We start from the raw sequence: 17,535 nt of genomic DNA, 5'->3' as shown, positions 1-17,535 counted from the left end.
CTCTAGGCTGATGGGAGAGAGCTCTCTCAGTTAATCCACCTCCCCAAGAGGCAGTAGCTATGTCGACGGGTGAAGCCCTCCGAGCAACACAGTTATACCAATGTCTCTAGTGTAGACCAGACCTAAATCTGGAGTAGCTCCATTGAAATCAATGAAGTTCCATCAGTGTAAGTGGGAGAAGAATCAGGCCCAGTTGTTCTAATCTGGTAGTTTTACATCCACTTTTCACCGGAATAACACAAGGTGCAAAGCAGGAGAGAATCAGGGCTTGTCTACACTGGCAAGTTTCTGCGGAGTAAAGCAGCTTTTTGCGCTCAAGCTGCAGACGTGTACGCACTGCCAAGCCACTTGGTGCGCAGAAACTCCTCAGTTGCAGCGCTGTAAAAAACCCCACCTTGACGAGAGTCGGAAGGCTATTTGCACAGAGGCTCCAGCGCCCTATTGCCAGTGTGAACACTTAATTGCTTTCTGCGCTGTAACTGGCCTCCGGAGCTGTCCCATAATGCCTCAAGTGACCGCTCTGTCATTGTTTTGAACTCAGCAGCTTTGGAGACGTGCGCCCCTCCCTTTTCAAAGCACCATTTCTGACAACCGTTGCATGCTGTGCTGATCTGCTCCGGGACAAAAAGCAAACCACTAATGTAGAATGCTCATGCCGGTGAACACACAGGCCGGTCTCTGTGTGTGCATGTGTGTGTGAGAGAGATTACTGTGCAGAGAACCCAGGGAGGGAGGCGGGGGCTGATGTTGGGGTTTCCCCCTCCCACTGCCTAAGGACTGGTTGCTTCCTGCTGCTGTCTGAACTTACAAGACAGCATGCTGACACACTCTCTGTCCCCAAAACACACTATCTCCCCCCTCCATACACACACACACTCCCTGTCACACACTCCCCCCCACCCACTTCATTTGAAAAGTGGCTGGCAATGTAGTCGGATGCCCATGGGAAACCTGCCTCATGTGATGCTGTGCCTGCCCCATGAGGCATTGCAAACCCTTCCCAAAGCACCCTGCAGCCAGTTGCACAGTGGGATAGCTACCACAGTGCACTGCTGTCTTTGCCGTTGCAAGGGATGCTAATGTGGATTCACTCCAGCGTCACAAGGAGCACAGCGTAGACATGCAACAGCGGTTTAATTCCAGCATTTTAATAACAGTGGTATAATTCGTGGCGCAGAAACTTGCCAGTGTAGACATACCCTGAGTCTCAGTTACACATCTGGGCAGGTCCCACAATAGGGTTGCATAAGTGTAATAGAGGGCAGAAGTTTACTTGCAGAATCTTGATTATGTAGGAGCTATTGGCTTTATTTTCAGTTAAAATACTAACTAGTGCTCAGTGTTTAATGTCCAATATCCATTGTTCTAGATTCTTTTCACCAGTCATACAGAACTCAATGAAATCTGTGAATATCAAAATGCATTAATCGTGAAAGAAGTTTAAAATGGTTTCAATAAATAAAAAACTTTACACTTCTCGGGACAATTTCTGTTTTCAGTTACACTGGGGTGATTCCAAAGTAACTCCAGTTACTGCAGTGGAATGACTCTGGATTTACACTGGTTTCTGTTAGAGGGCTTTCCCCCAACACTCCCACTTCCCTGGTTCTTGTCATGCAGACAGCAAGCAGCAAAAGACCAGAAGTCCAAAGGGTGGACAATGTAATGTTTATTGGGGTTAGTTTCCAAACAAACATATTCCGAAGCCCTTCACATCAGTCGGGCTTATCTCTATACACGGATAGAGTCTGTTGCCCATTGTCCCCCTTCCCAGTTCTGACGCCGCAGAGCCTTGCCTGTGTCCCTGTTCCCCATTCCCTATTTCCTGTTCCCATTCCCTCCCCCTTAGCAAACATGATTCCAATTTCCCTTCCCCCCACTTCTTGTCTGACTCCAGTTTATATAGTAATATTCTCAGCTATACCTTAACCAATCATTTTACTGAAATTTGACTAACCAATCCTAACATATTGTAACATAATTCTCTAAGCAATGATATCCCACTACCCTAATTAACTTACACCTAGCAAAATTAATTATACTGCAGACAGAAATAATTAAAGAACCAGACAGATTAACAATAGAAAAGTGGGGGCTATAAAGATAAAACATACAGAAATGAGGGTTTGACAACCACAACCATTGATAAGTGATTTCTTGCCAGACAGGATTGTATTCCTAACAGCCCAATACCACCTTATTTCAATGTGACTGGTTTGGAATATGAGGATGTGACCATACGCTTCCCAGCTTATGGCTGCCTCTGCTGCTTAGCCAAAGGCCTTAGCCTAAGAACCAAGCCTCAGACTATTCTAGTGAGAGAAGTCCCATACAGAGGCAGACTTGTGATTTTGATTCTTTGTTTTATACCTCAATAACTAGCTAAGTGATAAAAATACACCTAAGTTTTTAAAGTATAGGCCTTTACAGGCAGGCCTGCATATCACTAAAAGGAGAATTTGGCTCAAACCCATATTCCAATAAATAAGTTTAACGTGGTTAAGTCAAACACTTTGTTCTGTTTCAGTGCTAAAATCAGACAGAGACAGAGCACAGTTTTGTTTTGTTTTTCTGAACTAGCGATTGTTTGCATTTGAAGAGTGTAACAAGAACAAGCAACTGGTTCAGCCAGGGTCTTCCTGGCAAGGGCAATTCTACAGTAATATCTCAACAGCAGTGCTTAGCTATGTCTGTTCTCAAATGTTTGTTTTCCGGGAATAAAACTGGCCAGCGTGGCAAGCTGCGGGTGAGTGCAGAGCTCATCAGCAGAGCTGACCATGCAGAGCTCATCAGCAGAGGTGACCATGATGGAGTCCCAGAATCGCAAAAGAGCTCCGGCATGGACCTAACGGGAGGTACGGGGTCTGATCACTGTATGGGGAGAGGAATCCATGCTATCAGAACTACGTTCCAGTTTTCAAAATGCCAAAACCTTTGACAAAATCTCCCAGGGCATGAAGGACAGAGGCCGTAACAGGGACCCGAAGCAATGCCGCGTGAACCTTAAGGAGCTGAGGCAAGCCTACCAGAAAACCAGAGAGGCAAACGGCCGCTCCGGGTCAGAGCCCCAAACATGCCGCTTCTATGATGAGCTGCATGCCATTTTAGGGGGTTCAGCCACCACTACCCCAGCCGTGTTGTTTGACTCCTTCAATGGAGATGGAGTGCAACACGGAATCAGGTTTTGGGGACGAGGAAGATGATGACGATGAAGTTGTAGACAGCTCACAGCAAGCAAGTGGAGAAACCAGTTTTCCCAACAGCCAGGAACTGTTTCTCACCCTGGACCTGGAGCCAGTACCCCCCGAACCCACCCAAGGTTGCCTCCTGGACCCGCCAGGCGGAGAAGGGACCTCGGTGAGTGTACCTTTTAAAATAGTATACATGGTTTAAAAGCAAGCATGTTTAATGATTAATTTGCCCTGGCATTTGCGGCTCTCTTGGATGTACTCCCAAAGCCTTTGCAAAAGGTTTCTGGGGAGGGCAGCCTTATTCCGTCCACCATGGTAGGACACTGTACCACTCCAGGCCAGTAGCACATACTTGGGAATCGCTGTAGAACAAAGCATTGCAGTGTATGTTTGCTGGCATTCAAACAACATCCGTTCTTTATCTCTCTGTGTTATCCTCAGGAGAGTGATATCATTCATGGTCACCTGGTTGAAATAGAGTGCTTTTCTTCAGGGGACACTCAGAGGAGCCCATTCCTGCTGGGCTGTTTGCCTGTGGCTGAACAGAAATGTTCCCCGCTGTTAGCCACGGGGAGAGGGGAAGGGCTAGCCATGTGCTGGGGGGAGGCAAAAAGCGACCTTGGAACGAAAGCACGTGCTATGTATGTAATGTTAACAGCAAGGTTTACTGTGAAAGAGTGTACCCATTGTTCTCTAAAATGTGTCTTTTTAAATACCACTGTCCCTTTTTTTTCCTCCACCAGATGCATGTGTTTCAAGGATCACAGGATCTTCTCCTTCCCAGAGGCTAGTGAAGATGAGAAGGCGAAAAAAACGCACTCGTGATGAAATATTCTCTGAGCTCATGCTGTCCTCCCACACTGACAGAGCACAGATGAATGCATGGAGGCAGACAATGTCAGAGTGCAGGAAAGCACAAAATGACTGGGAGGAGAAGTGGCGGGCTGAGGAGAGTAAGTGGCGGGCTGAAGAGAGGGCTGAAGCTGAAAGGTGGCAGCAGCGTGATGAGAGGAGGCAGGATTCAATGCTGAGTCTGCTGGAGGATCAAACTAATATGCTCCAGCGTATGGTTGAGCTGCAGGAAAGGCAGCTGGAGCACAGACTGCCGCTACAGCCCATGTGTAACCAACTGCCCTCCTCTCCAAGTTCCATAGCCTCCTCACCCAGACGCCCACCACCTCCACCACCCCTCCCGGCGCTTCTCTCCTCCACCACCCCTCCTGGGCTACCTTGGCAGTTATCCCCCTATTTGTGTGATGAATTAATAAAGCATGCATAAATATGAAGCAACAATTACTTTATTGCCTCTGCAAGCGGTGATCGAACAGAGGAGGGGAGGGTGGTTAGTTTACAGGGAAGTAGAGTGAATCAAGGGGCGGGGGATTTCATCAAGGAGAAACAAACAGAACTTTCACACCATAGCCTGGCCAGTCATGAAACTGGTTTTCAAAGCTTCTCTGATGCGCACCGTGCCCTCCTGTGCTCTTCTAACTGCCCTGGTGTCTGGCTGCGCGTAACCAGCGGCCAGGAGATTTGCCTCAATCTCCCACCCCGCCATAAATGTTGCAGTCATTTCTTAGGTCTCATTATGGTCAATGGCCCGTCAAGTCTGCTACAGTTGCTATCAGTATATCAGCCCTTCCCTCGGACCCTACCAACGTTCTGTAGGAATTATCACTCTTCTCCATGTAGGGATGACTGCTCTCCTTATCAGTATCCAGCTGGCACTGAAGATGTGCATTCATGAACCCTACCACAATGGCTCTGTTTTCTCTGCTGCTACCATGATCCTGAATTTCAAAATGTTCAGATATTGTGGACTACAGGCCAGTGATCCACATGTGAAGAAAGTCAATGGATTTACACATCAAGCTCTGTTTTATGGAGAAAGTGTGCTGGACTGAGGCAAACCCACACTGCAGAGCCAGTTCCTGAGTAACCTGCACTCTGATGTGGAAATGGAGATTGAATCTGTGTGGGCACATTCTTCATGACCTGATACGTGTACAGGAAATCTGAAAAACCACAAGAAAATAGGAATTAAGGCAGAAATTCCAGTCTGAAAATTCTGAAATAAATGATCAATGCTTCATTGCTTATGTCATTTAAAACTGGAGCTGACAAAGCCCCAGAGAACACATTTTAGGGAACCATTTGACATTTGTCTGATTCAGGAGGAACAAACGTGTTGCTTTGTCCATCTCTCTGTGGGTCAGAACAGGAGTAGCCTGTGATGGTGCACCCCATAAGGTTTTATGGAAATATGCTTATGAATGTATATATATGACATAACTGGAATACGTTTTATGCTACATATGCCATGTAACATATCTCTGTAAAGATTACGATCTACTGAATCTAGTCATCCTATTTGTATGCATCTACCATTTTTGTATTCAAAGTTATGAATATTGGCTGTGTACTTAGTTGATTTTTAAGTAGCCTTAGTAAAGCATTTGGTCAGCTTCTTGAGAAAGGAATGTGCAAATTAAGTGCCCAACCAAGAAACACTTAACAAACCATGGATCTTGGAAGGCTCCAATCCACATAAGAAGTCTTCCTGGAGACAGTCAAGATAGCATGTGGGCAATGGCTGCTGCCTGTAAAAACTGAGTCATGCATGGACATGTGACTTGCCCATGTGACTCCAAAACTCCATCTTGTAGCTGGACTTTGCATAGGAGAGAGGAGGGGGTCTCCACCCACAAGAGAAGGCCTATTTAAGCCCGTGGGAGACCCCTCCATTTTGTTTTCAGCTGGCTCAAGAAATAGCATCTCCAACCCCAAGGATACCTGATGGAAACTGGAACAAAGGACAGTAACTACAGGGGGTGTGAGTGATTGCTAGACCCAGACTAGAAGAAGACTAGTCTGTAAAAGGAAGCTTACTGGAACACCTCTGAGGGTGAGGTTTTATCTGTACTCAGTTTTATTACTGTATTAGGCTTAGACTTGCATGTTTTATTTTATTTTACTTGGTGATTCACTTTGTTCTGTCTGCTATTACTTGGAACCACTTAAATCCTACTTTCTGTATTTAATAAAATCACTTTTTACTTATTAATTAACCCAGAGTATGTATTAATACCTGGGGGGGAGGGCAAACAACTGTGCACATCTCTCTATCAGTGTTATAGAGGGCGAACAATTTATGAGTTTACCCTGTATAAGCTTTATACAGGATAAAACGGTTTTATTTGTGGTTTGGACCCCATTGGAAGTTGGGTATCTGAGTGTTAAAGCAGGAACACTTCTTAAGCTGCTTTCAATTAAGCCTACAGCTGTTAGGGGACATGGTTCAGACCTGGGACTGGGTTTGTAGCAGGCTAGCAGGTCTCGCTCAAACCAGGCAGGGCACTGAAGTCCCAAGCTGCCACGGCAGGAAAGCAGGGGCAGAAGTAGTCTTGGCAAATCAGTTGGCAGCCCCAAGGGGGTTTCTGTGATCCAACCCGTCACATAGCCTAAGGCTGAGTCATCACTCTATGCACTCTGTAAGCCTCCCTGTCTGGGCTCAAATGGGAGATAACTGATTAAAGACTGGTTGATCAACCAGTTAACAAGGGGATTCAGCTCATCAGCGGGGGCAGTTAAAATGGAGACAGAATGGGACAGGAGGAGGCTGGAAGGAAGAGCAAAGAAGCCCAGGAGCTCAGAAAGGTGAGCTCACCCCCCTCCTCTCATCCTGTGTCTAGGGAGTAAGTAGAAGCTTGGGGAAAGCCTTATGTTTTGGAGACCATGAACGTGTATATGACATTATAAATAAAGCGCATGATGTTGGACTTAGAGAGGAGTGTGTGGGGGCTATTTGCAAAGCAAAACACATGGGGAGATGGAGCATACCATGTGACACTCGTATATGGAAAACTCCCACTATTGCTTAGTGTGACACCCTTTCTAAAGAAGGTTACTTTAGTCACAGCTGGATGCTAGGTTACTGGAGCTGCTTGTGTGTTTGGAATGCGCAAGGCAGTTCAAAATCTAAAATGGTATTTCGATATGAAAGAATGGCCCAGACCATCTCCATGGATGGAGAGGACAAAATCCCAGCAAAAACCTTGTGAGGAATCCACGGAAAGGGAAAGTCCCATCTGTAGCATAGGTCTCCCGATTTCCAGACTTCAGAGAAGCCTCCTCTGCTAGGTTTTTGAGGGGTAGAGGTGGAGGTGGCCACCAACTTGGTGGAGAAAATCATCTAAATTAATGCTACCTCAGGCATTTCCCAGTTCACACGGGGAACCAATCTTTAGTGGGGCTTCTGGGGACATCTGCTAGTGCTGGAGCCCTTATGAATATAGCGCTATACTACAGAGAGCTATTAAAAGAGTACAGGACCTCTGGATCCTAGACGATTCACATACCGGGTAACCTCATGGAGTTTAACCTATTGCATAGGTAATTCCTGTTTAGAGAACAATCTTACCCACTAAAATTACTACTGTTAATTTCTCCTCACATAAGGTGGAAATTTATAGATACAATGTATTGTAGTCATGACTATAGCAGCATAACGTGCATATAGTCAAATAAAAGGCAGGCAACAAGATTAAATGAAACAGATTGATCCAGATCTGCTCTCATTTAAGCTGGTGTAAATCTGAAGTAACTCCATTGCAGTCAATGAAGTACTTTCAGATCAGCATTGACGTAACAGAGTAGAAAGTGGGCCAGTGTCTTGATTTTACTGTTACCATACACACAGCAACAATTTCAATATCTAATTCTTCTCTCCTCTTTAACTAACTAAAAAGAAGCTGAGCTCTCTCCTAATGAACAAAGGAAAATGATACTTCAAGGGGACAATAGCCCCAGCTTCTGTGAAGAACAACAGCATTAGGCCAGGTCTACACACGGGCTTTGTACTGGTATAATTAGTTCAGTGAGGGGCCTGATATTTTTACTGAAATAGTTATGCCAATATAGCCTTCCTAGTGTGGACACAGTTACATCAGTATAAAGGTGATTTTCACTAGCATAGCTTATTCCTCTTCCCCTAAGTACATTTATACCAGTATAACTGTGTCCACACTTGGGGTGGGGTGGTGGTGGGGGTCCACTTTAGATGGTAAACGTAAAGCAGAACAACTTTTGTGTGTAGACAAGCCCTTAATTTCTCACTTTCCTTACTCTCCTCTTACATAGCACATTTGAAAGACAACTTACAGACTCGTATTAAGTGTCTCTCCATTCACCCAGTAGAACTTGGCTCCTTTCTTGCGCAGCCCAATCCAAGAGTCTCTTGTGCGTATTCGATTCATTATGAAATTCTAGACAAAACATATGTCACAATGAATTTCCACACTGAGAAGTGCATCTTTTCTGAATCCATTCAGTATGGAAGAGTTTCCGTTCTGAAAATGGGTTCCTACCTTTATTTTACAGATACCGGGGATCTGATTCTCCCCAGCCCTGCACTTTGTGTTGTCATTTTTGCCTGACCAAGTGAGTGTAAAATGACACCATTCTGAACAGGAAGGGTTTTACTCCATCTTTGTACAGATCTAAATAGCCACACAAGATACAAGGAAGTGGACAATCAAGCCCAATGTGTTTTCTTGATTAGATCGCTACTGCTCTATTGCTAAATTTCATTGCAAGAAACAATTCTAAAAGCACAGAGGTCACTACCTATAGTCAATGGAGGATGAGCCAGTCGGCCATGTTATTGGACAAACAGAGCCTTGCTCACTGATCAGAGTAGACCAAAATACAACTTCAGCCAGTCAGAAAGAAACCACCACAATGACACTGGTATATCCTCACCCCACCACACCTCATGCTCCGCTACCCCTGCAGTTGCAAAAGTACATAGATCATTAATATCATCAGCTGTATATCATCGATAACAGATAATACAATGCTCTGAAGGATAGCAAAATATTTCAGTACAATGACTTCACTCAATTAATAGTGGTGAGGGGTGAGAGTAGGTGAAATCTAAGTAAATACACATCTAGATTAAGAGATTACAGTGTTTAAGTACACGGGGCCTAATTCACCATTTTCCTGATGGAGTTTTATGCCAGGGTAACTCTACTGATTTCAGTAGAGTTACACCAGCATAAAAGTTGAGAAATACAGAACAAATATCCCTTACCTTCCCAGTTGTTCAATTTTTACTCTTGACTTTGGCGATATCATTTCACCATTTCATTCTATTTTCTTTCTGGGAAGATCAGATCTAAATTCTGATCCTGCACTCACTGAAGTCAAATTGCAAACCTCCCTTTGACTTTAGGGGTACAGGAGACCCTAAATTTCTAATAAGTAAAAAATTATTATTAAAAAAACAACATTTAGGCCTTTCTGTTAATTAAAAAAGAAACACAAAAAAAGTCCATCTCAAATTTTTTATTTCCTTTGATGATTACTTTTAATACATTTTGCAGTTTTAATTTCTGAAAGCTTCTTCCACCCCATCTCAGAACATGAATGGGCTTCTGTGATGGATGCTGATGGAAAACAACCTATATGTCATTGAACATCCTGTTTGCGATTTGACTTCTCTGTTAGTGACAAGCAGCTCTGTCACATGCTATGTTGGATTCCAGCATATTCTGATATTCTAGGGTGTATGGGGGGGGTGGAGAGGGAGGAAGGGGGAAGAGTGATACAATTACAGGAATCGCTGGGGTGGGAGAAGGGATGCTGTATCAGAAGGATGGAAACCTTACCATTTCTTGTTGGCTTTCAATCACAGCAAGAGAAGCCCTGTGTGCAGAGCAGAAGCTCTGACTGGAGTCCCAGTCTGCTTGATCTTCTGAGAGGTAATAACATTTCTTTCTGTAGTATAACCAGTCATCAGGGCACGGCTCCAGGTGAGGCAATCTGAGAGGATCTTTATTTGAAATGAAGTGAATATTACTATCCTAGTACATAGCAAATGCATAGGACTGTGTTTTATTCACTATTCCCTAAGAACTTCACAGCAAGCTGGTCTTAAATTCTGTGGCAAGGCACTTTGGTGTCTGTGATACTGCCAGAACAACCTGGAAATTCTGCAGCAACCTCTAGTATATTAAAAAATGGAAGCTTGTATTGAATTAAAGATGAAACTGAACAATACAATACAATATGCTCTGTTAATTATTTAAAATATTAAATTCAATTTATTTTACTTTCTCCCTAAATTATCAATTGACAATGGGCTGTAAATTTCTGTATTGAAAATACACAGCTAAAAGTTGGCAGGACATGGAAGGGCAGACAGCTGAGTGAAGAATGTTTCGGGCTTTGAGGCATGGGAAGTGGTTTGAGATTGTGAGAGATGCATCCGATGAAGTGAGCTGTAGCTCACGAAAGCTTATGCTCAAATAAATTTGCTAGTCTCTAAGGTGCCACAAGTACTCCTTTTCTTTTTGCGAATACAGACTAACACAGCTGCTACTCTGAAATCTGACATTGAATAAAATGTTCAAAGTGACCTTGGCACTTACAGTGATCTCTTCAAAATCACCTAAACAGGTTAGGTGCTTAACTCCCATTAAAATCACTTTTAAAAGAACCTGTTTAGGCACTTTTAAAAGAACCCACTTTCAGTGAGGTTTAAACTAGTGTAAATGGTGGATTCTCCATAACTTGAAGTCTTTAAATCATGATTTGATGACGACAGTAACTTAGCCAGAGGCTAGGGGTCTATTACAGGAGTGGGTGGGTGAGGTTCTGTGGCCTGCAGCGTGCAGGAGGTCAGACTTGATGATCCCTTCTGATCTTAAGTCTATGAGACTATGTTAAAAGAACATTATTTAGGTTGCAAAAGGAAAGCACTCAAAACCTAGAAAATGCCAGAATTTAGGTGGCCTGTGTAACCTTAATTTGGCCCTCTTGTGCATATGCATTATGATACAGTTTTTAATTACATGATCACATACTTTTTTTACAGGTCCCTGTCTCATTCAGTGCAACAGATGGATAATGGTCAGAGAACGAATCAGGGTTGTGGAATAAATTAGGCTGCATGTAGGATTCCTGCCCCACTTGCTCTAGAAGTTAGAAAATGTGTGGAGAGGATGGTATTGTAGTTAAAGCAGGTGAATGCCAAACAGGCAAACTCATTTCTATCTTTCGCTCTGCCATGGGATTCTTATGTGATGCTGAACAAGGCACTTAAATCAAAAATTTTGCAGGTGGCTATTAATGACATGTTTCTCATTTTCTGGGTACCCAACCATGACACCTGAGGTCTGATTTGCAGAACTGCTGAGCACCTATAACTACAATTAAAGTCAGTGGATGCTTGACAGTAAGGCAGCATGGTCTAAAGGAATGAAAACAAGGCTGGGAGTGAAGCGGACCTAAATTTTAAGTCTGGTTCTGCCACGGATACACTGTTTGGTCTCAGGCAGGTCTGTCTCAATTCCCCCATCTGTAAAATGGAGATAATAATGCCCTCCTACCTCATTGTAGAGAGAAATTTCTCAATGTTTGTGAGGTCCTCAGATAGTACAGTGACAAGTGCTCAACTACAGACTACCAGGAAACGAAAAATGTTTTATTCACTGCAGACTTTGAATAGTGTACACTAATAACTAAATAATGAGAATAAAAATATTGAACAGCTGCCTCACTACCTGCACACCAACCATACTGGACACTGAATGAGGCTGGGGTCCCAGGGAAAAAATAGTATGGGATCACATAACTAAAGACTGTCTCATAATATATACGCAGAAGGTGGCAGAATTAAGTTGCACAGACAATCATAATACTGGCATTTACTGACTTTTGAGTGCTTGACTTTGCAACCTCATTAACATTCTCTTAATACAGGTAAGTATGTAGGATTGAGCTGAAATTAACATTAATTCTAAACAGTTCTTATGAACTTTGAAACCTTTCAATAACCTACATGATGAAGCAGCAATTTATTTACTTAGAATATGGCACCTCATGCAGGTTCGGAGGACCTGAGAAGACAAGGAGAACAATTTTGGGGCTGTTTTGTTAAATACCAGGACTGGTATTATTTTGGGGCTGTTTTGTTAAATACCAGGACTAGTATTATTTTTTAAAATGTCTTGGAGAGCATTGGAAAGCACTCTATGTAAATTAAAGACGGTTCTAATTTAAGAATTGACGAGAGGCATTGATGCTGTTTAGCTAAAATTTTAATATCAGATTAGAAATACTATCAAATTTTGCACAGCAATACAGGCACTTTTGCCCAGTTTCACAAAGGTATTTAGGCCCCTAACTTCTACTGAAATTAATGGAAGTTGGAAGCCTAAATCTGGGCCTTTGAGGATCTGGGCCTTTATTACTAGTTAGACACCGTGATGGGGAAAAGTGGAAAATTAGATGCAGTCTAGTAAATTGAAGACAAGACTGGGAGCCAAGAGCTCAAGTTCCAGTCTGCCTGAGCCACTGATTTACTGTGTGACCTTGAGCAAGTCACTTGACAACTCTGCCTCAGTTTCTCCACCTATAAACTAGGAATGATAATATTTACCAAGAATAAATAGTAATTAAGCAGTTTGAAGATGAAATGGTCTGAGTGAGCTTGAAAAGTCCATTTGTCCATTCACTAAGAATGCACAGGAAACTTTCCCAGGAAACTACCATCAACTTCTGCTGAACCTAAGTTTTCATTAAAGGCCTGATTCACTGGTATCCTTGGTGATTTGCACTGATACAACAACTCAAAGCAGACATAAACCTAGCTTGACACAAAATGGTGAATCTGACTCTCTACTCTTAGATTCTCTGGTTGAAGCCAGGAAACCTTCCAAACTGGAACCAAGTGTAACCAATACAGTGCCATCTTCCTAAGTCTGTTGACAGACAGCCTCCAGTGCCTGTAACATTCAGTAAAGTAAGAAAAACTGTTTGATTCAAAACTTGCTTAGTCTGATAAAGTTCAGGATTTTACCTTTTATTTCTTATGTAACCAACTCTGACCTCTATACCTAACACTTATAATCACTTAAAATCTATCTTTCTGTAGTTAATAAACTTGTTTAATGTTTTATCTCTACCAGTGTATTTTTGATTGAAGTGCTTACGGAATCTCAGCTTAGAATAACAAGGGCTGGTGCATATTAATTTTATTTGATAAAATGACGGACGTATGAGCTTGTACTGTCCAAGGAAGCCTTGAGCAGTATAAGATGGCACATTACTGGGATGCAAGGCTGCAGGGATTTACTGGTGTCTCCCTGTGGATAGTTTATGAGAGGCTGTGAGAGCCTGCATGTAACTTTGGGTGTGCCTTTGTATGCTAATGGCTGTGTGAGAGCAAAGCCTGAAGGGGCTGCTTGTCACTAGCAGAGCAGTGTGAGAGGTATCCTGAGCCAGAGAGTTAAAGCAGGCACAGCAGTCCCACAGTCCATGTTGTATCCAGGGGAATATGGGGGGGGGGGGGTCACAGTGATGCAGTGAGCAGGGTGAAATGCACAGCTTGTTGCTCTGGGCAAGATTTGCACTTCATACGCTGGTGTAGAGATTTTAAGTGTGTTGACAGAATACAGTCAAAAAAGGGTCACACGTTTGGGCTACTGTCTGACAGGGACTCAAAAACAGAAGCCTGGGGGAAAGGTAAAGACACCCTTCTCCTCCATCAGAGCAGCCAGTAGGTTTGGGGCAGGGAGAAGGAGATAAATAATAGATTTCTCCCATCCTCATAGCAGCCAGAAGGCTCTGAGGTGGGAAGGAGGAAAGAAAAGAGATATTGCTTTGTCTTTCCAACATCATTTTGTCTTAAAAGCACTTACGCGAGCTAAACCAGCCCAAGAGTAAAATCACAATAATGGCAATCAAAACTCCAGCAACCCGTCTCCAGAACCAGAAGTGTGAGCAGAGGCCTGAAAAGGAGAGAGTTGAGAAGCTTCGGTGAATTAAACATGTATAGAACTGAAGAGTTTAGAGACTTGGTCATTAAAAAAAAAAATCAAACATGGATTCAAACTACATCCATATTTAGGCACCTAAATATGTGACCTGATTTTCGGAGGTGCTGAGCAGCTACAACTTCCACAGAAGTCAATGGGAACTGCTGATGCTTGGTACCTCTGAAAATAAGGCCTAAATATGGATGTGGGTGTCTAACTTTAGGCACTCAAAATGTGAAGTGTTTACCTCTGTGAATGTGTGGTTTCCTTCAGAAGTGTTAGCTAGAGAATGACTCATTGATAGAGTACCTCTCCTCTTAGAAGGATGGACAACTGAGATACTAGAGGCCAGGTCTACCCTACCTCAGTCCACTCATTACAACACACATCCCTCTGACATCACAAAGAGTGGAACCCATGTTATATTGAAGGATAACTAGTAGGGCGGTCAAGTGATTAAAAAAATTAATCACAATGAATCATGCAATTAAAAAAAATAATCGTGTGATTAATCGTACTGTTAAACAATGATAGAATACCATTTATTTAAATATTTTTGGATGTTTTCTACATTTTCAAATATATTGATTTCAATTACAACACAGAACACTCCTCACTTTATATTTATGTTTGATTACAAGTATTTGCACTGTAAAAAAAAAAAGAAATGTATTTTTCAATTCACCTAATACAAGTACTGTAGTGCAATCTCTTTATCATGAAAGTTGAACTTATAAATGTAGAATTATGTACAAAAAAACCTGCATTCAAAAATAAAACAATGTAAAATTTTAGACCCTGAAAGTCCACTGAGTCCTACTTCTTCTTCAGCCAATTGCTCAGACAAACAAGTTTGTTTACATATGCAGGAGATAATGCTGCCTGCTTCTTGCTTACAAAGTCATCTGAAAGTGAGAACAGGCGTTCTCATGGCACTGTTGTAGATATTTACGTGCCAGATGCACTAAAGATTCATATGTCCCTTCATGCTTCAACCACCAGTCTAGGGGACATGTGTCCATGCTGATGATGGGTCAAAACAAAATGTTTTGTTCAACCTCAAACACCTCCAGCGTTTCCATTTTGTTGCAGGGGAGGTAAATCAATTTCACTGAAAACAAATTTTCATTTGGGTTTTTCAGGTCGATTCCCCAAACCTAAAACCCAATTATTCCCAGCTCTAGCAGTGACTTCGAAAGCCTTTATTTCCTTGCACAGCCTGTGTATCCAGGAATCCCCTCCCTCACAGATGGCCTGTGAGGTGACCCTGTTCTCACAGCCCCTGCCTCTTTCTCTCCCCACACAATCTTCCCCTGCCCCCACTCCTCTCCTATCTCTTTCAGCTCTGCTGTGCTGAAGTGTAAGGAGCTGTCTTGCACATTATTAATGAAGTATTGCTTGTTCCAGGGAAAGAACAAGGCGAGCAGGCTAGAGCAGAGGAGGAAATAGAAAGGGCAGAAGAAGGCAGTGAGTGGAGGGGAAAGGAGAGACCAGGGCTGTGGAGGAGAGCGAGGGGCTGTGGGGGAAGCAGAGGGCTTGGAGGCAGATTGGGTGGCGTCGCAGAGGGGGTGAAAGGGCAAACTGGGGAGAAGGGACGATGAGGGGCTCTAGGAGGAGGCATCATGTCACACAAACACCAGCCATAGACCTCCCCCCTCCCCCCTCTTACCCCACGTGGCCTGTCTCCAGCTGGCCTTTACGGTCCCGGCGCCCCGCCCTGGCCCCAAGAGCTGCTCCGCTTCCCCTCCTGAGCCTTGTCCCGGCTCCGGATCGCGGTCCCTGGTATCCACCTGCACCAGGCAGTGCCGTGCTGAGCCCCGGTTCCCGGAGGGGTCCGCAGGGCAAGCGCCGCCCAGGGCTCGCGGGGCCCCAGCCGGGACGGGGGCTACACCCCTCAGGTCTGGCTCGGACTTGGATCGACGGTGGCGGCCGAGCCTCCGCCTCAGCTGCGGCCTCTCCCCGCGGGGCGGAGGACGCTGGGGCCATTCGCTCCCGCTCTGCCCTGCGAGGCTCCACATCCCCCCGGCGGCGCAGCGCCCCCGGCCCCGAGCGGCCCCCCGGGACCCAGCACGTGCCTCTCGCGCCTCCTTTCACTTTCACTGCCCCCGCGAGCTCCCAGCCCCGGCCCCGCCGCCCAGGGCGGGGACAGGGCTCAGCAGGGGCCCCGCCGAGGGACAGTCCCAGGCGGCAGCCAGCAGAGAGAGACAGGCACCCTCCTGCCGAGTTACCAACGCGCCCAGACTCGGGGAGATCAGAGGGGTTCAGAAACCTGAACCTTCCAGTGAGCTGAGCCCAAACACCAGATGCAGACGCTCTTCCCCGCTGTAGAAAAGGCTGAGGACGCAGGACAGCCAGGTGGCGGAAGCAAGCAAAAGCATCCAATTTTAGTGTCAAACCATGTCATCCACATCAAGACACAGAATCAATGCATTCTTCCTGTTCCACCCCGCTCTTTGCAACAAGGCACGGGACTGAAGTTTTACAGACAGACAGAGACAGGGGACGCGGGATTAATGCATAAATGGCAGGGCCGGCCCACAACATTTTGGCATCTGAGATGGGGAGCTCAAATGATGCCCCCATGCCCTCTTGCTTGGCCATAGGTTTGAAAGGTCTCAATTCTGCCTTCCTCCTGTTCTACTTCTCTCATGGTACTGCTGGGCTACCTACCCCGATAAAGGAGAACAAACAACTTTAAATGCCTTGTTCAAAAATTTTAAGTAACACTTAACTTTCAAATGCCTGAACAGCAAATGTAACTTTTCTTGTCTACATAGTAAACACTGGCATTTGTATCTGTTTGAATAATCAAAGTGGTGCTTTCTGTGCCCTCTTGGTTGCGAAGATTTGAACTGCTTCCTGCTGAAGGTCCACAGTCTGCACCAGCTCATGCTCTGTTGACTTGATTGCAAGGCCAACCGACCTCTCCTGTGTCATTGTGGAGCGTAGATGTGTTTTTATTAACTTCAGCTTGGAGAAGCTGCGTTCTCCACTGGCACCTGTTATAGGAAGTGTTAGAAGTATGCACAGAGCAACAAAAGGATTTGGAAAGAGGGTGGTCATTTTATTTGTGAACATATACTCCAGAACAGCCTTTGGAGTTGATCCTGCTGAAATGTATCTTGAAAGGGCTTTCAGTTCATCACCTAAATCACTCGCATCAATATCGCGCATGTCATCATGTGTCAACACTGTCTCTAGTGCCCTGCATTGCTGGTGTAGGTCTTCTTCAGGTATAGTGAGGAGTTTTGGAATATCATAGAAACATCCCAAATATACTTCTGTGTTCCTTGAGCTGCATGAAACGTTCTTCAACTGACTGTATTGCACAATCGAGCACCTGGTTAAAGAATTCAACTTTGAATTGTTGTTTGGGGTCTCTTATGGGATTATCCCATGCCTCGTAATCAAAATGTTTTCTTCTTTGGTGACTCTTGTATTCTTGAATGGGTGGGAAAATAGCTTCAGTGTGAAGTTCCTCTGCCAACTTCTGTGCACTCTTCAGAACGTTTTGAAATCCC

At 44.3% G+C, this 17,535-nt stretch overlaps 1 protein-coding gene across 1 annotated transcript; it reads right to left on the bottom strand.

Moving 5' to 3' along the window:
- Positions 1–4,471: 4,471 nt before the first annotated feature.
- LOC144268726 (C-type lectin domain family 2 member D-like) lies at positions 4,472–16,262 on the bottom strand. The gene is made up of 5 exons (XM_077823905.1): positions 15,684–16,262; positions 13,898–13,987; positions 9,863–10,026; positions 8,352–8,455; positions 4,472–5,206 (listed from the first exon to the last, which is right to left on the bottom strand). Exons 1-5 carry the CDS (start codon positions 16,030–16,032, stop codon positions 5,071–5,073), a joined length of 843 nt encoding a protein of 280 aa, XP_077680031.1. The 5' UTR covers positions 16,033–16,262; the 3' UTR covers positions 4,472–5,070.
- Positions 16,263–17,535: the final 1,273 nt, after the last annotated feature.

This window comes from Eretmochelys imbricata, chromosome 1, assembly GCF_965152235.1.
Source record: "Eretmochelys imbricata isolate rEreImb1 chromosome 1, rEreImb1.hap1, whole genome shotgun sequence".
Taxonomy (NCBI): Eukaryota; Metazoa; Chordata; order Testudines; family Cheloniidae; genus Eretmochelys; species Eretmochelys imbricata.
This window is presented reverse-complemented; position numbering and strand designations above follow the sequence as displayed.